The sequence below is a fragment of the Rhinoderma darwinii genome, chromosome 13 (assembly GCF_050947455.1).
Source record: "Rhinoderma darwinii isolate aRhiDar2 chromosome 13, aRhiDar2.hap1, whole genome shotgun sequence".
Lineage (NCBI taxonomy): Eukaryota > Metazoa > Chordata > Amphibia > Anura > Rhinodermatidae > Rhinoderma > Rhinoderma darwinii.
The window spans coordinates 57,159,142-57,184,017 of NC_134699.1; the positions used below are offsets into that span (position 1 = coordinate 57,159,142).

Genomic DNA, 24,876 nt, shown 5'->3' on the forward strand with positions numbered 1-24,876 from the left:
CAAAAAATCACCACCAGAATCGCTGTTTTTTGGGCACCTCATCCCCCACAAAAAAATGAATAAACATTTATCAAAAAGTCTCATGTACCCCAAAGACTCCAGCGCGCCCCACAAAAAAGAAGTGTTATTTTACAATCGATTTGAGCGTTCAGAATAAAGTTATGACTTTCAGAATTTGACGATACAAAACAAATTGGACTTTTAACCCCTTAATGACCGGGCATGTTTGTACATGATTTGTTAAATCTGGTATGTGTGACTTTATCAGAGAATAACTCTGTGAAAGTTTTGAATATCCAAGTAATTCTGACATTGTTTTTTCGTCACATGTTGTACTTTATTTTAGTGGTAAAAGTAGACTGATACGATTTGCGGAAATTAAAAAATAGAGAAATTGAAGAAATTTTGTAAAAATTATCATTTTTCCCTATTTTTAGCAGCAATATGTCACATATCTACACACATACTGCACAATTTTTTTAATTAAATATATATTTCCATCTCTTTACTCTATTTTGGCAGCACTTTTGAAAAAAATTTTTTTTTGAGCAATTTAGAAGACAAATTTAGTAATAATTTTATACATTTTGAAGTACATTTTGTTTTCCTGCACCAAGCCAGGTTTTCAGAGGCTCATAGGTGTCAGAATGGTGGAAACCCCCACAAGTGGCCCCATTTTGAAAACTACACCCCTTAAGGTATTTATTAAGGGGCGTTGTAAGTATTTTGACCCCACAGTTTTTTTGTAAGAATTCATGCAAAGCAGGCATAAAAAAATATAATTTTACTTTTTTCATAAAAGTATCACTTTGAAGACCGATTTCTTTGTAAAGCGACCATGAGAATGAAGAAACACACCCCAAAATCTATCAGCCTGTTTTGAAAAATGCCCCCATTGTGACCCTAATGCGTTGTTTGGACACACGACAGGGCCCGAAAGGAAGGGAGCACCCGGAGGCTTTCAGGACTCATATTTTGCTTGAAAATGTTTTAGGCCCCACTGTACATTTGGAGAAGCTTTGAGCTGCCAGAATGATAGAAACTCCCCATAAACGACCCCATTTAGAAAACTAGACCCCTTAAGGTATTTATCTAGGGGTATAGTTAGCATTTTGACCACACAGGTTTTTCGCTAAATATATTGAAATTAGTCTGTAAGAATTAAAATGTACTTTTTTTCTGAAACATATAAATTTTTATTATTTACAAGGAATAACGAAGAAAATGCACCCCAACATTTGTAAAGCAATGTCTCCCGATTACGACAATACCCCATATGTGGTAATAAACTGCTGTTTGGACCCACAGCAGGGCTCAGAATGGAAGGAGCGCCATTTGGATTTATGATTTTGCTGGAATGGTTTTCGGTGCCATGTCGCATTTGCAATGCACTGGAGGGACCAAAACAGTGGAAACCCACCAAAAGTGACCCCATTTTGGAAAAACCTTCAAGGAATTTTTCTAGGGGTATAGTGAGCATTTACACCCCACGGGTCTTTTGCAGAGTTTATTAGAATTAGGGCGCGAAAATTAATATCAACATTTTTTCCACTAAAATATTGCATTTTCTCATTTTCACAAGGGATAAAGGAGGAAAAAAACAACCATTTTTTATAAAGCAATTTCTCCCGAGTACGGAAATACCCAACATGGGGTCAAAAGTTTTTTCATTAGAAATGAATTAACCCTTTCAGGACTGATCCATTTTTTGCTTTCATATTTTAGATTTTCTCTCCCCGCTTTCCAAGAGACATAACTTTTTTATTTTTCCATCAATAGAGTGGTGTGAGGGCTTATTTCTTGCGGGAGGAGCTGCAGTTTTTATTGGTGCCATTTTTTGGTACATAAAAAGTGATTCAAAAGTTGTATTACATTTTTTTTTTTAGAGCGAAGGTGCCAAAAAAAAAACAAAAACGGATTCTGGCGGTTTCAATTATTACATTTTTTTTTAAGGTGTGCACTGTGCAAATTAAATAATGGTATATTGTAATAGTTCGGACATTTACGGACGTAGCGATACCAATTTTGTTCATTTTTTTTACATTACTTTAGAAGGAAAATGTGAAAAGGTGTTTTGTTTTTTTAACTTTAAAAAAATAAATTCTCACTACTAATAACTATAATTCTTCTACACATTTTATTAATCAATCCATCCCTTTAGGGGACCTGATCCAGCGATCATTGGATCGCTGGTACAATATACTGCAATACTAATGTATTGCAGTATATTGTTATTCTTACAGGCTTCTGTAACAGAGCGATCGCTGTTCCTGTCCGTTAGTACAGAGGGGGGCTGCTGTAATACACAGCCGACACCCGCAGCGTATGGAGCGGGCTCAGAACGTGAGCCGGCTCCATACATCAACCGCCGCACCATGATGGGCAATTAAGTCATAGTGCGCAAAAGGGGTTAATGCACAGCGGATGGTTCAAAGTGAAAATTGCAATTTTCCACTGATACACCATTTTAGTGCATAATATGTTGTGCCCAGTTTGTGCCACAGAAGACAAATACCTCAAAACGTTAAGCGGGTTCTCTCGGGTATGGTGACGCCATATGTGTGGGCGCAAACTGCTGCTTGGGCACGCTGCAGGACTCAGAAGGGAGGGAGCGCCATTTTGCTTTTGGAGCGCAGATTTTGCTTGGTAGGTTTCTGTTTTGGGTTTCGCTGGTGTTTCAGTTTATAATGTGGGGGGCATGTGTAATATGTGCGGAGAACATCAGGGTATATGTAATCTGTGCGGGGTACATCAGGGTACATGTAATCTGTGCGGGGTACATCAGGGTATATGTAATCTGTGCGGGGTACATCAGGGTATAATAAGAGGGTATAATAATGTAGTAAATAAATAATAATCGGCAGATATGTGGCCGGTGGTGTCGCACTGATAAATGGCGCCCGATCTTATCTGCTTTTGGACACTCTGCACATTTTGCGTCGCCATATTCTGAAAGCCAGAACTTTTTCATTTTTTCTCCACCGGAGCCGTGTGAGGGCTTATTTGTTGCGGGACAATCTGTAGTTTTCATTGGTACCATTTTGGGGTACATGCGATTTTTTTTTTTTTTTATCACTTTTTGTTACATTTTTTTGCAATCCTGAGCAAAAAACAGGAATTCTGACACCGTTTTTTAGGTTTTCTTTTTGCGGCGCTCACCGTACGCTATAGGTGACATTTTTACTTTATTCTGCGGGTTGGTACGATTACGGTGATACCATATGTATATAGGTTTGGTCCTTTTTTTTAGCGTTTACGCAATAAAATGACTTATTTATAAACAAAAAAAATGTCTGTGTCACCATACTCAGAGCCATAATTTTTTTATTTTTTAGTCAAAAAAGCTGTGTAAGGGCTTGTTTTTTGCGGGACGGATAGAAGTTTTTATTGGTACTATTTTCGGGTACATGCGACTTTTTGATCACTTTTTATTCTTTATTTAGGGAGCGGTGGTGACCAAAAAAATTGAGATTCTGTCGTCGTTTTTTTATCGATTTTTTTTTTTTTGGGGTGTTCATCGTGCGGGAAAAATAACATTACAGTTTTATAGTTGGGTTCGTTACGAACGCGGTGATACCAGATATGTGTAATTTAACATGTTCATTTTTTTTCTATAATAAAAGTCTTATTATAGGAAAAAAGCATTGTGTTTATATCACATAACTTTTATTTTTACACTTTTTTTAAAACATTTTTATTACTTTTTTTTACTTGTCCCACTAGGGGACACTCAGACTTGCAGCTTTGATCGCTGCTAGAGTACATTACACTACACACGTAGTGTAATGTACTCTGTCATTGTGACGTGACTGTCACACTGACAGGAAGCAGAGGAGGAACGGCCAAAGGCTGTTCCTCCGAGGCTTCCGTACATGGCAATCCGGAGGTCATTATCTGACCTCAGATTGCCGTGACAAGCATCGGTAGCCCCCACGATCACTTCGTGGGGGCTGCCGATGTGCTTCAAACCACTTAAATGCGGCGACGGCAATCCGTCGCCGCACTTAAGGGGTTAACTGCCGAAAGCAGCGGCGATGGTCCGCTGTCCGGCGAGACTGATGTCTCAGCTGTCTAGGACAGCTGTCAGCGCCCGCCTGTCACTCTGTGTTTACACAGAGTGACAGTTTGAAATGCGGACGAAAATGCACGTCATGGTGCGGGAACTAGCAGCCGACCAGGATGTGCATTTTCGTCCTTGGTAGTGAAAGGGTTAAACAATTAGTTTTTCCTTGTAAAAAGAGTAAAACACAAAAAAAAACCAAAAACTATCAATTTGGGGTCACTGTAATCGTATTGATATGGAAGAATACCGGTTTTTCCCTATTCCACCCCACAAAGAATCCTTTTCCCGTTTCCTAGTACAATAAATGGTGCCATGAAGAACTAAAATTCGTCCCGCAAAAATCAAGCCCTCATACGGCTATAGCGAGGAAAAAAGTTACAGCTTTTGGAAGGTGGAGAGGAAAAAAGCGAAAATCCGAAAAATTGCTGACGGGAAGGGGTTAATAGTGTCATTCTCCAAGTTAAGAGTCTTTGGTGCCCTCTACTGGTCTAAAGAAACAAATACAGCACAAAGTATTAAAAGGGAAACGGGGTGAATGCAGTTCCTGTAATATAGGAGAATGTAACCTGAAATGCTGCGGTATTTAGAGCAGGGGCGACCATCTCGATTGGCACTGCAATGGCAACTACTATTGGTGGTCACCCCGTACTGGACAGGTCTAGAAGACCAAGGGAACGTGGCAGAATATAATACTAACAGACTTCACACAAAGAAAACTCTGAGTCTAAACTTTTAAATAAGGGACAATGTTACTGTGGAAGTTGTGCATGGAAAAAAAAAAAACAACCAAGCCCTTCAAATCAGCATGATCATAAGGCTGGTTCAGACCACAGTAATATGGCCGCATCTCCTGGCCCAACCCCCCCCCCCAACTAAATATCACAGAGAACCCCAGAATGATCAAAGTTTAGTGTCTAGGTGGTGTGGCCGGAGTGCAAATTCTAAAATGTGCTCATGTGAAACCGGCCTGGGCATTTTGGGGTTCTGTGATCCTCTTTATAGTACTTTGGGCTTCCTGTGAAGACTTCTACTGGCCACAACAGACGAGCAGATATTAGGTGGACATGTTTAATATATGGTGTCGGAAGGACAAACATTACAGTAAGGCAAAGGCACGAGGTTAGGAAGTGATCACTTCCCGGTCATAAAAAGCGCACGTCCGCTCTGAAGGCGACTGATAAGGTCTTGAAGTACAAGGAGGAGACAGAACAAGGCAAGGTTCCTCTGGTGATGGATACCACACGGGCGGTCCTCTTATCCGTGACAAAGGACAAGACTGGAATGGGTAGAAGTTCGGACATTGGTTATGTTCCATCCTCGGAGCCTCATTCTTCTTCATGTCTGACCTGGGGAAGTCGTCCTTACAGGTAACCAGAGAACGTGGAATTCAATACCTGAGCCATAAAGCATGGATGGAGTTTGCAGCAGATTTCCGCAAGGTTCCTCCTCATCATTCATGACCAGCTATGCGGGACCCATCACAGAATCCCAGAACGGAGAACGTTGGGGAAAAAGTTCCATCACTGCCAAGCCCGTGAAGTTCTGGGTGACCTTGACGTAACGTGGAGCCGCCTTCCATCATCATCATCATCTTCTTTTCTCTCGTTCCACCACCTGCTTGATCTGCCGGCTGTACACCCCCTGCAGACCGGCCTCAGCCGCCGCATTGATATGTGTCTCTAGGGCAGCATGGAGGTCATTAACTCTTGGGTTGGGTGCGGGGTTAAAACCAATTATATGAGTTCCATCTTTCTCCATAGGTTCTTCAATCCCAAGGGCTCTCTTTTTTCTTCTAAGGTCAAAGTCATCTTGTAATTTCAGGTCCCGGTTTGGCTTCCCTTGTTCATTGTCTGGTGCGGCCCCATCTATCTTCCCTTCTCCTCCTTCTGGCCCAGCTCCTACTTTGCTTTCTCCAATATGTATGGCGTCTCCTGGTCTTGCCACGACTTGATTCTGTAGATCTTGGTCTGAATGCTGAACTTTTCGCACCTCCTTGGCTCCTGCTCCATCTTGGAGTTGTCCCTCCTGGATCAGTCCCGCATTCCGTGACTCGGTGTCTTCCATAGGAGGACGTTCCTTCATCTTGACCTCCTTGTCGGGAGACTCCAGCGCAGCATTGTTCTCCTTTGCTTTTGATACCTCCACTGGTTTAACAAGGTCTTCATCTTTAGGAAGGTTTTGGTTCCTCAGCACTTCCTTCTCTTGTTGTGCAGGTTTCTGGGCATGGAATTTATCCTTGGTTTGCTTTTCGGCAGGCACGGCCGCCTGTCCCAGATCTGAAGCTTCGTTCTTCTGTGGCTCCACTCTTTGAGCGATGGGATTACTGTCGCTCTTTTTGACCTCAAACATTGGAGCCTTCACCCCGTTATCCAGACCTTTGTCTTTCTCCAGCTCAGCATTTTCTGCTGCCGGGATGGCAAGTTTATCCGCCACATTTTTCTGAACCACCTGCTGTAAATCTGCATCTGGCTCCTTAATGGCCAATTCCTCGTCTACTTCTCCGACTTTGTCTTCCATGTTCTTGGGATGCTCCACAGCACGCCCTTCTGGTTTGTCACCTAGGACAATATTGAGAAACGGTAGATTATTATTTAACATTAAATTGACCCCAATACTTCCTCGCTATACGGATGGCAGAGCTGGTGCGCGGTCCTGGTTGTCGAAACGCCTATGTCATAGCACGATGGCTCCTGCACAGAGGAAAGCACTCTCGGGACAAGATGTCCAAGACCTGCCCTCCTACGTCTCCACCGCTGCCCCATCCAAACTCCAGAAGCTGCAGGACTAGGTAAACTATGGCACAAATGTAGGAGAACGTTAAACCTGCCTGTTTAACCTGTGGTGGTCCAGATTCTGCATCTATAAGATATACATCACAGTCTGCTGTACTCGAATATGGGCACCAAGGCTATGCCAGTGAGATCAAGTAGGCAGTACTGGAATAAATGGGAACATGGTAAATACATCTAAACAGTTGTTCTACATTTTTGGCCATTTTCTATCTCATCAATTGCCTTAAATTCCTAATTGGTGAGGGTCCCAATGATTATAGGATCCTAGATCCCCGCTCAAGGAAGAGGCAGTGCACGTGCGGTCCACATTCCATTGAAGTAAATGGGAGAGCAGGTGACCGATTCTCCAATGGCAATGTGGGACTGGGTATCGCCACCTAGAAACTAACATTGCTTGTAGGAATTTGGCACAGAAACCCCTTTTCCCCCAGGCGGTATACATCGAGACACGGCCTAGAGAGGAACATCCAGGCCTCATCCAGACGGCTGTTATGACCCGCAAACCTCTCGCGTCCTCCGGCACATGCTGCTTCGAGCTGCAGCCATGACGTAGGATACGTCCCTCTATACCCCTGCACGTCTGGAGGGAGCTAGGCTGGGACAAGGCATAAGGGAGGGAAAAACCCTAGAGGAGACTTGAACCACCATAAGTCCCTAATGAATAAGACCAGGGACCTGCAGTGGAGTGTCCCATTGACTCCAAACCAAAGCAGACTCCAGAATGGAGGCTGATGGTGGTGTTCTCTCTTTTAAACGAATCCTAGTTCCTAACCATAGGAGTAGGCGGTCTATTCCGGGGTGCCGTCATTAGGCAGTAAGGAACCAGTGGTCTTTCACGCCTTCCCTTCCTCCATGTTTTGGCTGGCGTGTCAGAAGGGCTGGTCCATTAAGGGGTGTGGCTTTATTTTGAATTGCGTCAAAGGATTATCTTCCTTCCCAACCAGAGAGACAACAGCTGTAAGAGGACCGGTCACTAGGTTATAGAAGTTGAAATGCTTTACTGGACAATCTCGCTGTCTCCCTGATTCCAGCGCTGTTTTTCATTTTTTCCTAGACCCCGCCCCGCCCCCCCCCCACCCCGTTCCAGAGATATGGCCCACTGTTGTGTGGGCTCCCTATATGATAATTTACTGTAGTTAGCCAGTGAGGTAGAGCTAGCTTCTCTGCCTCTGATGCTGACCAATCAGCGTGAGGCAGCTTGAGGGTAGTTCACGCCCTGTTGGCGAACTACAGGAATTTAGCATAGAGGGAGCCAACACAACAGTGGCCATATCTCTGGAACGGACAGGTCTAGGAAAAAAAGAAAAACAGCACGGGAATCAGGGGAGACTGCGCTATTCAGGTCATGAAACCAGTGAAACTTATATGATCTAGTGACCGGTTTAAGCTCGGTCTCCATTCCAAAACCTATTCTTCTTCTAGTGTAAATTTAGGAGGGACTGGAGTTACCTGGACGGTGGTACTGTAGGCGGCAGACAGGACTCACCTTGCTGCTCCTGGTGAATTTCCATGTGCTGCTCCTTGATCACTTCCAGCAGCTTCTCCTGCTGGTCCAGCAAACGCTTCTGCTGTACCTGCTGCTCTTGGATGACTTGTAACAGGATGGCATGATCCAACAGCTCGGCTTTTCCAGCTTCTGTAAACCAGACATCCAGAAATGTATTATAATATGAGCTGCCACATATCTGTCTACTGCCTTGTATCAAGACGTTACAAGACTCCACCTTCAGAGCAGCATTCAGAATTCTGTGAGCTCTCTAGAAGTAGGACCTCACATATCCCTCCACCCTGCTAGTTTAGCATGTTCTGTGCTCGGATTGGTCGGGCATGCATGTTTACAGCAATAGAGAGAGATGGGTATAAGCTGCTGCCAGACAAAACTGCCACCGCTTATCTCATGGAGAACAGATTGGGCATGTTGAAATTGAACATTTCTGATCTTTGTTTCTGCTGAGGGACAGTGAGGTTGCCACCATACACATTAGATTATTATCTCTAAGAACAAGGTAAGAAAACATATATTACATGTCACTAGGATATGTCATCACTTAGTGGTTTTCCCAGGACTAGAATATTGATGGTCTAGCCCACCAATATCAGATTGTGGGGGTCCGACTCCCGACACCCCCACCAATCAGCTGACTGACAGCAAACATCACATCCCCTTCAAAGTTTACCATGCACAGCGCCATACATTTGGCAGTGGCCGTGCCGGGTGTTGCAGCTCTGTCCAATTCACTTGCATGGGACTAAGCTGCAATACCAGACACAGCCACTAACAAATGTACGGCAGTAGGCCTGGTAAACTATGAAAGGGATTGAGCGCCGCGGCCCCTTTACTCAGCTGATCGTAGGGATTTCTGGAGTCGTACCCCCACCAATCGGATTCTGATGGATGATTCTAAAAATAGCCCATCAATGTTATAGTCCTTTAATGATTCGTGGCACAGCAATAGTATAGCACAGCGGTACCTACATATTTTTACCCTTCACAGCGCCACCCTTGACAGTAAGCAGGTACTGCAATTCCGCCACATATCCATGTGAATGGGGCAGAGTTGCAGATCTTGGTGTAGTGCCTGGTTGGGAGTTGGACTATGTAGAGGAAAAAACCAAAACGACCACAGGTCCTTCGTTCTAGAGACTATGAGGGTATGGTTGGACCCCCACAAATCAGTAGGTGATCACATATTCTAGCAATATGCCATAATATATTATAGTGCAGTAGTAATAGTCCTTACTCCAGTGCTGGAGAGACAGTGATCACACAGAGATCCAGTGTACGTGATCACATGGAGATCTACTATATTAAAGTGATCTGAGAGAGGAAAGGCAACTCGACAACAGTAACACATACACCTAAAATTGTTATTTGGACTGCGAATAGAGAAAACAAAAAAACACAAAAACATGAGGTCACCGATATTAGTCCTACAGGATGTGGATTGTAAGGTCTAGTGAGGAGAAGATCACCCAGCACCAGATCTCTACACTACACATGCATCGTGTGTTCATGCTTACGTTCTGCTAGCCTCCTAAGCTCAGCTGTGAGGGATCCAGAAAAGCATGAAAAAAGGAGACAGAGAAAAGAAGTCACAACAATAAGCTGCAAACACAAACATGCTAAAATCACTGCACGGACACTGGAAATATGGCTACATACATATCCTTAAGGGGCAAACAATGAAGATATCCCTACTGGTTCAGAGAGAGAGAGAGAGAGAGAGAGAGATAGATATATATATATATATATATATATATGTTTGACCATGAAGGGCAGTATTATAGTAGTTATATTCTTGTATATAGGAGTAGTATTATAGTAGTTATATTCTTGTATATAGGAGCAGTATTATAGTAGTTATATTCTTGTATATAGGAGGCAGTATTATAGTAGTTATATTCTTGTATATAGGAGCAGTATTATAGTAGTTATATTCTTGTATATAGGAGGCAGTATTATAGTAGTTATATTCTTGTATATAGGAGGCCGTATTATAGTAGTTATATTCTTGTATATCGGAGCAGTATTATAGTAGTTATATTCTTGTATATAGGGGGCAGTATTATTATATTTATATTCTTGTATATAGGGAGCAGTATTATAGTAGTTATATTCTTGTATATAGGGTGCAGTATTCTAGTAGTTATATTCTTGTATATAGGAGCAGTATTCTAATAGGTATATTCTTGTATATAGGAGCAGTATTATAGTAGTTATATTCTTGTATATAGGAGCAGTATTATAGTAGTTATATTCTTGTATATAGGAGGCAGTATTATAGTTCTATTCTTGTATAGAGGGGGCAGTATTATAGTAGTTATATTCTTGTATATAGGGGCAGTATTATAGTAGTTCTATTCTTGTATATAGGAGGCAGTAATATAGTAGTTCTATTCTTGTATATAGGGGGTAGTATTATAGTAGTTATATTCTTGTATATAGGGGAGCAGTATTATAGTAGTTATATTCTTGTATATAGGAGCAGTATTATAGTTATATTCTTGTATATAGGGGCAGTATTATAGTAGTTATATTCTTGTATATAGGGGCAGTATTATAGTAGTTATATTCTTGTATATAGGGGCAGTATTATAGTAGTTATATTCTTGTATATATATAGGGGGCAGTATTATAGTAGTTATATTCTTGTATATAGGAGGCAGTATTATAGTAGTTATATTCTTGTATATAGGGGCAGTATTATAGTAGTTATATTCTTGTATATAGGGGCAGTATTATAGTAGTTATATTCTTGTATATATATAGGGGGCAGTATTATAGTAGTTATATTCTTGTATATAGGGGCAGTATTATAGTAGTTATATTCTTGTATATAGGAGCAGTATTATAGTAGTTATATTCTTGTATATAGGTGCAGTATTATAGTAGTTATATTCTTGTATATAGGGGGCAGTATTATAGTAGTTATATTCTTGTATATAGTAGCAGTATTATAGTAGTTATATTCTTGTATATAGGAGCAGTATTATAGTAGTTATATTCTTGTATATAGGGGGCAGTATTATAGTAGTTATATTCTTGTATATAGTAGCAGTATTAGTAGTTATATTCTTGTATATATGGGGCAGTATTATAGTAGTTATATTGTATATAGGGGCAGTAATATAGTAGTTATGTTCTCTTATATAGGAGTAGTATTATAGTAGTTATATTCTTGTATATAGGGGGCAGTATTATAGTAGTTATATTGTATATAGGGGCAGTAATATAGTAGTTATATTCTTGTATATAGGTGCAGTATTATAGTAGTTATATTCTTGTATATATGGGGCAGTATTATAGTAGTTATATTGTATATAGGGGCAGTAATATAGTAGTTATATTCTTGTATATAGGTGCAGTATTATAGTAGTTATATTCTTGTATATAGGGGGCAGTATTATAGTAGTTATGTTCTCTTATATAGGAGTAGTATTATAGTAGTTATATTCTTGTATATAGGGGGCAGTATTATAGTAGTTATATTGTATATAGGGGCAGTAATATAGTAGTTATATTCTTGTATATAGGTGCAGTATTATAGTAGTTATATTCTTGTATATAGGGGCAGTATTATAGTAGTTATATTCTTGTATATAGGGGCAGTATTATAGTAGTTATATTCTTGTATATAGGGGGCAGTATTATAGTAGTTATATTGTATATAGGGGCAGTAATATAGTAGTTATATTCTTGTATATAGGTGCAGTATTATAGTAGTTATATTCTTGTATATATGGGGCAGTATTATAGTAGTTATATTGTATATAGGGGCAGTAATATAGTAGTTATATTCTTGTATATAGGGGGCAGTATTATAGTAGTTATGTTCTCTTATATAGGAGTAGTATTATAGTAGTTATATTCTTGTATATAGGGGCAGTATTATAGTAGTTATATTGTATATAGGGGCAGTATTATAGTAGTTATATTCTTGTATATAGGGAGCAGTATTATAGTAGTTATGTTCTCTTATATAGGAGTAGTATTATAGTAGCACAACATGCTCAGGGCAATTGTCACTTCTCTTACCCACTGTTTCTGAGAGCTCACGAAAATGTGCACTATTTAGTAGGGGGCGCATCTGCATGTCCTTGTGCATTTATATAAAAAAAAAAATAAAGGACCTGCCCTAGAAATGAACGATGAAACACTTGTGAATATGAATGTCTAGAAGTTTGAGTGTAAACACTAGACTTGCATAAGGACGTGTCGTTTCTTTAGTGCTCATGGGGCATCACCTGCTGTTACGAAGCTGAAGCCCAAATATATACTAGCCACTGCTTTGCAAACGGGAGTCTTCTGCGTATGGGCAGCTGAATTCAGCTATTTAGAGTGGGGGATGTGGAGCTGCATAACTAGGCAGATACGCCACTTAAATAAAAAAAAAAAAAGTCTATGAAAGCTCTATGACCAACCCCGTTGGCAATATTGGTTGTCACCCAGCTTTCCAAGAAACAGATCTAAATTTGAACAATTTTTGACAGAAAAGTAGAATTTTGCGAGTAACCGTAAAATGACTGCGGCCAGAGCAGAACGGTGTGATCAGGAGTCACGCTCGGCAATAAATAACCTTCTCACACGGCTGGATGTTTCATGGCAGGGTAGACAGGGAAAAGCACCAACCTTCTTGGTTTTCAACAGCCTTCATCTTAACGTTTCTCACATCGCGCTGCTCCGGTCCGGTGTCGCCAGGTGCCTGCTCTTTCCTCTCATCTGGAAAGTTAGAGATAAGGTCACATCCAGAACACGCTGGTTCTTTTCTATGTGCATCTAATAAAGCGCGCTGAATGTGCAGCGAGGGACTCATTTATACAAACTCGCCTACTATTCATTAAAGATCACCTGATAGAGCTCCCCCTGCTGATAAAAGAGCGCTAATGCAGTCAATAGCTATTGCAAATGCTCATCTGTTGACCCCTTTTTTGTTATTTCGTTTGCGTTTTTCCCTTCTTGCCTTCCAAGAGCCATTGACTTTTTTATTTTTCTATTGACCTAGCCGTATGAGGGCTTTTTTTTGGCAGGACAATTTGTAGATTTTTATGGCACCATCTATTGTAACATAATTTACTAGGAAGCTTCGAGAATTTTGTGGGAGAGGGGGTGACCAAAAAACAGCGATTCTGTAAATGTATTTTTCTTACGGAGTTCAACAAGGTTGAACAATGTTATATTCTAATAGTTCAGACATTTACAGCCACGGCGATACCAAGCATGTTTTTTTTTTTTAACATTACTTTTGATAGGAGCACAAAGATGGCAAACCTGCGGGCCTTCATTAGGCCCCTGGCTGCCTTGACAACTATCGGAACCCTGACATCACGCCGCAACTATGGTCTGTTGGAGGGAACCGCCCCCTCTTTCTAACAGCTTAGATGCTGTGGTCGCAGCATCTAAGTGGTTAAACAGTCAGAATCGGAGTGATCTCCAATACCAGCCGTTTATCCATTCAACGGGGTCATCTGCTTATTATGCATCGCTGATAACAGGGAGACTCCAAAGTCATGATCTGCCCTCAAACTGTAGAAGAGAGCCTCCTCTGCTGTGGAAAGGACTACAGGGCAGAACATGACATGATGGGAGTCTTCCTGCGATCAGCACTGCATACAAAGGAGCGCATGTTGACAGATTCCCCCTACAGATATGTAACATGGAGGACCCCACTAAGATGGTGCTTATTGGAGGGTGTCAGCGTTCCTCCTGCTTACCTTCTCGGAGCTGCTTTTCAAGGACTTTCTCGGCCAAGGCAAGATCGATATTTGGTGGGTCCCCGGCTACTACTTCTAAGTTCTTGAGGTCAGCGGCATCGTGGTCTTTCATTGCTGGCTGCTGGCCATCCAGGTCTTCTTTTACTGGGACTCTCTCTGGCTCCTTGTCAGGTAAGCCTTCTGGTTGTGGTGGCTGCTGGGGTGCCGGGTCGGGGTCTTTTCTACCCTCCTTTTCTATCGGAAGTTGCTCCTTTTGTTCAGGTTGAACTTCTTTTTTTTCCTCCTGCTTTTCATCCCTTGGAGCAACACCAACCTCAGCATCCGGCAGGTTCTTCTCCGGAGACTCCTCCTGGTCCTTCTGTTCATCTACATGGACTACATCCCGTGGGACCGGAGGTTCATGTCTATGAGCTTCACCAACAGGAACGGCAATGTCTGCTGACAGGATAAGCAGAAAGGATCAGGACTGGGTCTGACCTAGTGGAAGGGCAACTCTTATCTAAAGATCAACCCTCCCGACATTACTGGATAACAAGGCAGACGTGCCATTCAGAGCTCTGGAAAAGCTGCATGACAACTCCAGTATTTATAGGTACGAGGGACATTGTTTTGTTAGTGGAAATATTCTTTAAATACCTTTTTGTTAGAAAAGTTCCCTAAAAGGCGATCCTAAGATGTCCCGCTGCGGAGACCCCCAGTTATCAGCTTTATTCTGTAGGGTAGTGATAGTCAGTAAGTGGTCCTCCATGAGAAGCTCTATATAGCCACTCGCTGCTTTGACATAGATAAAAGTCCTGAACAGGGGACACCCCACCCCATATATGTTATCAGTATATCCCAACAGAGTGTTTGAACATGGATGTTTTAAAATAAATCACCCCTAAAAATCCTAAATCCATATATTTAAAGAGGACTGGTCCCCTCTCTTGACATAAGCATTTACTAAAATAGACATATTTCCCATTACATAATTCTGGAACATCTCTTCTTAGAACTTGTGCCATTCCTCTACTATTCCTCTTGGAAAAGCATGAATAAATTGACAACGGAGTGTTACCATTCCGCTCAATAGGGTGCGTTCCTGTACAGTTTCACAATCTGTGCGGTGTGTGTAGAAACATACCCCATTGACGAGGGAAGTGGTAAAACCTATTTGTCAATATACTAATACATTTCCAGGAAGAGTAACAGAGGAACAGTACAAGATGATTTACTAAAACAGACATGTCAGGAGAGGCAACAGCTCCTCTTTAATGAAAGGTACCTTGATCGGGTCTGTCAAGTTGTACTTCTTGCTGTTTCCTCTTTCCCTCCTCCTTTTGCGGAACATCAATAGGTCCTTTAATCTGGGGCTGCTCCATCTCTACCTGCTTTGGAGGCAGCTTGGGTTTGTCCCGGTCATCTTCTGATTCTTCCACAATTGGTTTCTGGACTGCAGACAGGAGAAAGGGGATATATTATGAAAGTCCGGACAGTGTTATATATCCCAGAATGCAAATGACCAAATCAAGTTCTGAGCAGGAATTCATTCAGCAAAATATGAAGCAGAATAGTGAGTGCAGCTCTGGAGAATAATACAGGATGTAACTCCGGATCAGTACAGGATAAGTAATGTAATGTATGTACACAGTGACTCCACCAGCTGAATAGTGAGTGCAGCTCTGGAGTATAATACAGGATGTAACTCAGGATCAGTGCAGGATAAGTAATGTATGTACACAGTGACTCCACCAGCTGAATAGTGAGTGCAGCTCTGGAGTAGAATACAGGATGTAACTCAAGATCAGTACAGGATAAGTAATGTATTGTATTTACAGATTTATTATCTATGTCATTTATAAAATGGTGTCAGAGGTGGACACATGCAACATGTTCCCTTTAATGGCTACCCGCAAAAGGACGTAAATATATGTCCTAGCGGGAGATGGGAGTATGGAGCGGGCGTCAGTTGTATATTACAGTTGACACCTTGCTCTAACGGTACACCCCATTGACAAGGGAAATGGTAACGCCCATTTGTCAATATATTCATACATTTCCAGGAGGAATAAGAGAGGGACAGCACAAGTTCTAAGAAAAGATGTTCCAGAATGGTTATGTCATTGTAAATACTTGTATTCTCCAAGACAGACATGTCTGGATTGATAAGTGGTAAATCACTTCTTTTCACTAATTAACCAAATTGAGTAACAAAGAACAAAGCGCCTTTCTGCATCAATCTACCAATGAGAGTCCATGTTTCACTGGGTTATAGAAAAGCTTGATTTCGGATTGGCTTTTCTGGGCTACAAGGTTACTTTTTCACAAGGTTTTGACACTTGAGGCGACTTTTTGTCTCATAGTAAAATCCTATTTTGAAGATCCAAGCTCCTTTGCCCTCTTCCTAGTACCAATGACTCCCATTCCTCAGGCCAGTCATGTAGATGAAAAACCAAAACACTCAATGTCCACAGCTTAACTAATAAGAGTAAGGACATTGACGAGGACCGTGTCACATTATGACAACACTGACAGTCAGAAGCTGAAGAGCCAGCAGTGTTGTCATCAGAAGGGCGGAGCTTGAGAAGGAAGAAGCCTGAATGGTCAAGATAGGATTCCTCGTTAACGAGACATTTTCATTGGTAAGTTCTCCTTCATAAGTAGAGGGGGCACCTATTTCACCTGTACTCACAGATGCTCAAGCCACGATCCTGACCTCGGACCCTGTGATTGGTGCAGGTAAGAAAAATCAATTGGAGGTGTGAATATGTGAATCGCTTGCTAACAGATTTCTGGTCCATATGGAATTTACCCCGAGTACTATCCATACTTTAATAGCACTTCCGGCCTGTGACGTAATCAAGGAGTATTACAGACCAGTACAAGCAGTATAAATGTACATAGCAGTCATTATATAGGGAAACATAAATAATTCACCAGCCTGAGAGAACCTGCTGGGGGTAAACAGGACACCCGTGATTTTACCTCGTGTTGTCTGCAGGACTATTTGAGGATATCCAGGTAGCAGATCTGACCTCTGTTTCCTCACTGTATTCTGCACAATATCAGGAAGCAGCTGGAAAGCCCTGATCATAAACAGTGATCCAAAACCAGAAGAAGCCCCAATGCTCCTTACATTATCGCTGTGTCCTTGCCTCTTGGCCATTCATTATAATTAGTCGGCAGGTCTAATCTCACATATGCAGGAAAACATGAGCCACAATATAGATCAGTGGCGGACAGGTCTGCGGAAGCAACTAATGAACTTCCATAATAAAGCATTTGGGGAAACCCTTTTAGGTTATGTGTAGTTAATAGAGGGCGGGGGAGGGGCTCTCGAGGTAGCTGGAGATGCGTAACCTCATATTAAGAAATTGCATGTCGTACAATTCCCTGATATAAAGCAAACACAAGCGACTTGGAAACATAAAAGATGTAGGGTCATCAAATTGTGGCCTCACAGCAGCCTATAGATGGACTACAGCGATGTTGCTACTAAGATTCTATTAGGGGATTGCAGATGAAGTAACTCAGCGCCACCCTTGTCCACAGGTCGTGTGTGGTATTGCAGCTCAGCTCCATTTAGCTGGGAGATTACTGCAAACAAAACAAATCTTTACTGTTAACCCCTTCAGGACAGAGCCTGTTTTGGCCTTCTGGACGAAGACGATTTTTCAAATCTGACGTGTTACTTTATGTAGTAATAACTTGGGAATGCTTTTACCTATCCAAGCGATTCTGAGATTGTTTTCTCGTGACATATTGTACTTTATGTTAGAGAAAAAATTTGGTCGATAAATTCAATATTAATTTGGAAAAAAACACAAAGATTTGGAGAAAATGTGCAAAAATTACCACTTTTCTAAATTTAAATGTATCTACTTGTAAAACAGATAGGAATACCACACAAAATACTTACTAGTTAACATTTCCCATATGTCTACTTTTATGTTTGCATCGTTTTTTGAACACTCTTATTTTTCTAGGACGTTACAAGACTTACAACTTTAGAAGCAATTTCTCACATTTTCAAGAAAATTTCAAAAGGCGATTTTTACAGGGACCAGTTCAGTTCTGAAGTGGCTTTGAGGGCCTTATATATTAGAAACACCCCATTTTGAAAACTGCACCCCTCAAAGTATTCAAAACAGCATTCAGAGAGTGTTTTAACCCTTTAGGCATTTCACAGGAATTAAAGCAAAGTAGAGGTGAAATTTACAAATTTAATTTTTTTTGCCAAAATTCATTTGTAATAAAAAAAAAAATCTATACCACAGAAAGTTTTACCCGAGAAACTCAACTCAATATTTATCGCCCAGATCCTTCAGTTTTTAGAAATATCCCACATGTGGCCCTAGTGCGGTAATGGACTGAAACGCAGGCCTCAGAAGCAAAGGAGAACCTAGTGGATTTTGGGGCCTCCTTTTTTTTAGAATATATTTTAGGTACCATGTCAGGTTTGAAGAGGTCTTGTGGGGCCAAAACAATAAAGACCCCCATTTTGGAAACTACACCCCTCAGGGAATTTATGTATGGGTATAGTTAGCATTTTGAACTCAGTTTTTTTGCTACATTTATTTGAATTAGTATGTGAAGATGAAAATCTACTTTTTTTCTGAAAAAACGTAGAAATATTAAATTTTTTCATGGAATAAAAGAGAAAAAACACACCAACATATGTAAAGCAATTTCTTCCGATTTATAGCAATACCCCATATGTGGTAATAAACTGCTGTTTGGACCCACAGCGGGGCTCAGAATGGAAGGAGCACCATTTGGATTTTCGATTGTACTGGAATAGTTTTCAGTGCCATGTCGCGTTTGCAATGCACTGAAGGGAACAAAATAGTGGAAACCCCCCAAAAGTGACCCCATTTTGGAAACTACACCCCTCAAGGAATTTTTCTAGGGGTAAAGTTAGCATTTTGACCCCACAGTTGTTTTGCTGAATTCATTGGAATTATTCTGTAAAAGGTAAAAATCTACTTTTTTGCTGAAAAAATAGCCATTTTTAATTTTTACAAGGAATAAAGGAGAAAAAGCACCCCAACATTTGTAAAACAATTTCTCCCGATTACGGAAATACGCCATATGTGGTAATAAACTGCTGTTTGGGCCCACACCGGGGCTTAAAAGGGAAGGAGCGCTATTTGGCTTTTGGAGGTGTCATGTCGCATTTGCAAAGACCCTGAGAGGCCAAAACAGTGGAAACCCCCCCCAAAAGGGTCCCCCATTTTGGAAATTACACCACTTAAAGAATCTATCTAGGGGTATAGTGAGCATTTAGATCCCACAGGTCTTTTGCAGGATTTATTAGAATTAGGTCGTGAAAATGAATATCAACATTATTTCCACTAAAATGTTGAATTTTTTAAATTTCACAAAGGATAAAGGAGAAAATGCACCCCAACATTTGTAAAGCAGTTTCTCCCGAGTACAGCGATACCCCACGTGTGCTCATAAATGGTTTTTCATTAGAAAGTAATTAACCCTTTCCGAACTGATCCATCTTTTTCTTTTCCTTTTTCGTTTTTCCTCCCCGCTTTCCAAGAGCCATAACTTTTTATTTTTCAGTCAATAGAGCGGTGTGAGGGATTATTTTGGAGGGACGAGCAGTCGTTTTTATTGGTACCATTTTTTGGTACATACAACTTTTTGAGCACTTTTTATTACATTTTTAGGTAGAGCCAAGGTGACCAAAAAACAGCGATTTTGCCGTTTTAAATTCTTTATTTTTCACGTGAGACGCTCCATACATCACCCCCCACACTAAGACATGCTATGTCATGGTGCGCGAAGGGGTTAATGCGCAGCGCATGGTGCAGAGTGAAAATTACAATTTTCCACTCATATGCCATTTTAGTGCACTATATGTTGTGCCCTGTTTGTGCCACTGAAGACAAGTATCTCATAAAATATTAACCGGGTTCTCCCGGGTATGGCGATGCCATATCTGGACGTAAACTGCTGTTTGGGCGGCATGCTGCAGGACTCAGAAGGGAGGGAGCGCCATTTGGCGCGCAGATTTAGCTTGTTAGTTCTGTTTGGCGTTTTACTAGTACTTCAGTTTATGATGTGGGGGCATATGTAATCTGTGCGGGGTACATCAGGGTACATGTAATCTGTGCGGGGTACATCAGGGTACATGTAATCTGTGCGGGGTACATCAGGGTACATGTAATCTGTGCGGGGTACATCAGGGTACATGTAATCTGTGCGGGGTACATCAGGGTACATGTAATCTGTGCGGGGTACATCAGGGTACATGTAATCTGTGCGGGGTACATCAGGGTATAATAAGAGGGTATAATAATGTAGTAAATAAATAATAATCCGCACATATGTGGCCGGTGTCGCACTGATAAATGGCGTCCGATCTTATCCGCTTTTGGAACACTCTGCACATTTTGCATCGCCATATTCTGAGAGCCAGAACTTCTTGATTTCTTCTCCACCGGAGCTGCGTGAGGGCTTATTTGTTGCGGGACAATCTGTAGTTTTCATTGGTACCATTTTGGGGTACATGCCATTTTTTTGATCACTTTTTATTCCATTTTTTGGCAAGCCAGGTGACCAGAAACCAGCAATTCTGACAATGTTTTTTATTCTTTTTTTTTACGGCGTTGACCCTGGGCTATAAATGTCCATTTTACTTTATTCTGCGGGTCGATACGATTACGGCGATACCAGATGTATATAGTTTTTTTATGTTTTGTAGCGTTTCTGTAATAAAATCACTTATTTAGAAAATAAATTATATTTTGTGTCACCATATTCTGAGAGCGATAACTTTTTTATTTTTCAGTCAAAAAAGCTGTGTACGGGCTTGTTTTTTGCAGGACGGGATGTAGTTTGTATTGGTACCATTTTGGCGTACATGCGACTTTTTGATCACTTTTTACTGTATATTATGCGCGGAGTGGTGACCAAAAAATAGTGATTCTGGTATTGTTTTTTTACTTATTTTTTTTGCGGTGTTCACCGTGCGGGATAAATAACTATCGTTGGTGTCGTTACCAACGCGGTGATACCAAATATGTGTACTTTTTTTAACGTGTTAATTTTTTTCCCATATTAAAAGACTTATTATAGGAATAAAAGCATTTTTTGTTTAGGTCACTTATAACTTTTATTTTTACACTTTTTAAAAAACATTTTTATTATCTTTTTTTTACTTGTCCCACTAGGGGACACTTAGACTGGCAGCTCTGATCGCTGCTGGAACACTTTACACTACACACGTAGTGTAATGTGTTCTAACTGTCATTGTGACGTAACAGTCACACTGACCGGAAGCCTCGGAGGACCGGCCGTACATGGCAGCCCGGAGGTCATTGTCTGGCCTCTGGTTGCCGTGATAACGATCGCCAGCCCTCGCAAATGCATGTGGGGGCTGCCGATCTGCTCTAAACCTCTTCAATGTGGCGATCGCAATCGACCACCGCATCGAAGGGGTTAATTGCCGATTTCAGCGGCGACAGGCCGCTGATCGGCAACGGGGAGAGCAGGGCAGACACCCTGCACAGTTAACCACCGCTGTGGTGTAGCGCCGCGGTTAACGGTTAAAGCGCGGACGTAACTGCACGCCCAGGTGCACGAAGTTACTGCTCACCTGGGCGTTCATTTACGCCAAGGTGCGGGAAGGGGTTAAAGCATAGGTTCGGCCTTGGTGAACCTACAAATGTCCATTAAGGGATCACATATCCTAATTCCCCAATGTACTTCCATGAAGAGAATTTTTTTCTATGGCAGCGCATAGACCGTCATAAAACTGCTTATAGGAAAACAATCCTAAAATTTTAGGTGGCTTAGTCTGTGACTGGGGGCCCAGGGGCAATGGACCCACTAATAAAGTGATCTGCCTCATTATAAAGAGAACCGTGGACTGTCCATTGCCACAAAGTCCCTGCCCGGTACTGACCTGTATAATCAGTGCAGAAAGGGTAACTACAAGACCACCAGCTATTTTAATATGAAGCCCCTTATATAACCCCCTAGGTCACCAGAGAATATAATATTAAAACCTCTTCTACTCTAGAGCACCAGGAAATATTATATGAACCCCCTCATATACCCTAAACCACCAGGGAATAATATATGAACCCCCTCATATACCCTAAACCACCAGGGAATAATATATGAACCCCCTCATATACCCTAGACCACCAGGTAATATTATATGATCGCTCACATATACCCCAGACCACCAGAGCTAGTGACATTAACCCCTCCACTACCTTTACATGTTATTTCACGGCCCAATGTGGGCCGTGTAAACGAGCGCCGATAGAAGAGACAGCTTGTTGATCGGCGCTCGTTTGCTCCTTTCACTCAGAGCAATGATTGGTTATGTATAGGGATGAGCTATCGTTACTACGATCGCTCGTCCCTGTGCATTTTCATCGTGTCGGCAGCACATCTCACTGATTACACAGGGAGATGTGCTGCAGACAATGATTTTAATGCTGCATCAAAAGAGCAGATCAGCCGATAAACGAGCGTTTGCTTGTTCATCGGCTGATCATTGCCCTGATCATAGGCCGGTGTAATAGGGTCCTTATTTCACCAAGGAAGTTTCAATTAGAATGAAATATTTTTTTAGTTTTTATGTTGTGTTGTCATAACCTGGGTGCATCCTATAGTCCTATCGCTTTAGATGTGTTTCCCTTTAGTGTGTTTCCCAAGTAGAGGTTCACGAAGATTTTTGAATGGGCCAGGTATCACCCCTGATATAGCAAGCAACACTTATCCAAAGATTGATGCTCAAGTATAGTAGCTTGGGGAACCTCACCTGATATTTTGGGAATGTTCTGTTCCAGCTTTGCCTCTATAAGCCCTTCTCTCCCCTGAGGAGCTGCTTTGATTTGTACGGACGGCTCCACCTGGACGGTCAAAGTTGCATAAGTGCTGATCACGAGAATCACGAGGCCGACCCCAAAGATAAACTGTATAGAAATAAAAAAAAAAAGAGATGCCCAAGTGAGTGACAGCCAGCAACCACCACTCACTCAAGAGAGTGACACATTCACGTCTCTACAACAGCGTGGAGATCTGTAGCGCCACCAGCAGGCTATGAAGGAGCCAGAACCCATCCAATGCTTATCAAACAGCCCCCTACAGCATTACCCCCTAAGTAGTAGTTACACTGGAGTATCCCTTTAAAAATAAAAATCTACATTTCCCTATGCCTGCACATTGTACTTCTCATTATAGTCTGGTAATCCGGTAAGAAAGATACAATGACCGGGGTTAATATTGGTCACATGATCGCCCTCCTAGAAATCGTTCAGGTCTATATACAGGTATGCGCAGGTTACAAAACCCATTGCTATGAATGAGCAGTGTGTAATGCTTAGTTCCCCCTGTGGTGGCGCTGCGGGGAAATTGAACACTTACTGCTAGGTTTTCCAACAAATCACAGGTGATCGCTGGGGGTCATTTTGTAATCTGCTGATTATTAAGGGACCCTTACAAGTAGGGATTGTGCAAAGCGGAGAACTCCTTTAAAGCAAAGCCAAAAATATTATATGTAAACATTGATGCCATGGAGCTTGGACTGTACTAATTCTCTTTGCAAACATCTAGCTGGTAGGTCTTAAGGGCAAAGCTTCCTGGGAAAAGTATGCAAATTTAAATACCCTGTAAGTCCGTATCCGCTAGTCTGGAGCGGAATATCTGCACAAAGAATCGGTAACTTCTAGAAGCGGCTTCAAAAGCATCTGACTTAGCCAGCCAGAACCCTACGTTGTACTGATGAGGAGCAACTACTCTGAAACAGTGCTGTCTACAAAGAAGTGTCTCTGGTTAAAAGGTAACTAAACGTTAAACAAAATATTTTGACATGTCAGAAGTTTTGATCGGTGGAGGTCCGAGCACGGAGACCCCCCACCGATCACTAAAACGAAGCGGCAGAAGCAGTGTACGGACGCAGACTTTCTATTGAGCCCGTACACCGCTCCGAGGAAAGTCGATCAGAAACGAAGCGGCACACCGCTCACCCGAGAGTTTCTGCCTCTTAGTTTTAGCGATCAGTGGGGGTCTAAGTGCTCGGACCCTCACCGATCAAAACATCAGAAATGTCAAAAGCTTTCTCAACGTTTAGTTCCATATTAACCCTGTTCTAAGTTTCTATAAAAAGAGTTGGACATTGACTTACACAGATTAGTCACCTATAGGTGGCACTAGAGAAACAGTTTTCTTCCTTCTGGAGAAGAACGATTTTGCATAAAAGACGCCTGGAAATCTCAGGCGCTGCCTCTTAGAAATGGCCTTTAATTCAACGCGGTTTTGCTTAGACTGTTCAGTCGGAGATTTTCAGTAACCCGAGTTGCGCCATAGGGGTTCAGGTGATCTATAAAACACCAGTCCCGTAATTCTGGAAATCGGGGGTGATCCTATTATACTGCAATGGTCTCGCTAGGTCACCCCCAAACGTTTTGAAAAAAGTGGCAAAATACTTAATAAATTTTGCTGACTTCGTACTTTTTGAGCCCGGGGCCCATTTCCAGAGCCTGCATTACAGGAAGTCACATGGATGATCTCAACACAGGAAGCCCCTACTGCCCCCAATCTCATCAACATCCTGGAGCAGACATCCCGAGCCAATTCTCATCCATCTCTAACCTATGAAGGGTTAATTGCTGCCCTTTGCGTTTCCTTTGGGATGCCTACCCATGTGCGTGTGGGTCTGCCCTCACATGTAAAGTCCCATGGTGTAACCCGGACAGAGCGCCCTTAGTGCCCTGACCTAAATGTCCTAAGCCTGTGGTTTCCCTTTACCCCGTATAGCTGTTGCTGGAGGTGAATTAAGGACACTTTCAGCCTGCGCCA

General features: G+C 41.8%; 1 protein-coding gene across 4 annotated transcripts in view; it reads right to left on the minus strand.

The window, feature by feature from the left end:
- Nucleotides 1–5,117: 5,117 nt before the first annotated feature.
- SLC38A10 (solute carrier family 38 member 10) overlaps nucleotides 5,118–24,876 on the minus strand; it is a 35,939-nt gene continuing 16,180 nt past the window's right edge. The window contains exons 11-17 of one of the 4 annotated variants that reach the window (XM_075845493.1): nucleotides 22,838–22,991; nucleotides 15,332–15,499; nucleotides 14,068–14,502; nucleotides 12,986–13,075; nucleotides 9,877–9,900; nucleotides 8,342–8,491; nucleotides 5,118–6,621 (exon numbers count right to left, since the gene is read on the minus strand). In XM_075845493.1, the coding sequence (XP_075701608.1) occupies nucleotides 5,651–6,621; nucleotides 8,342–8,491; nucleotides 9,877–9,900; nucleotides 12,986–13,075; nucleotides 14,068–14,502; nucleotides 15,332–15,499; nucleotides 22,838–22,991 (1,992 nt within the window). In that variant the 3' untranslated portion in view covers nucleotides 5,118–5,650. Of the gene's footprint in view, nucleotides 6,622–8,341; nucleotides 8,492–9,876; nucleotides 9,901–12,985; nucleotides 13,076–14,067; nucleotides 14,506–15,331; nucleotides 15,500–22,837; nucleotides 22,992–24,876 lie in introns of all 4 variants that reach the window. The other 3 variants (XM_075845492.1, XM_075845494.1, XM_075845495.1) reach the window with 3 other exon arrangements.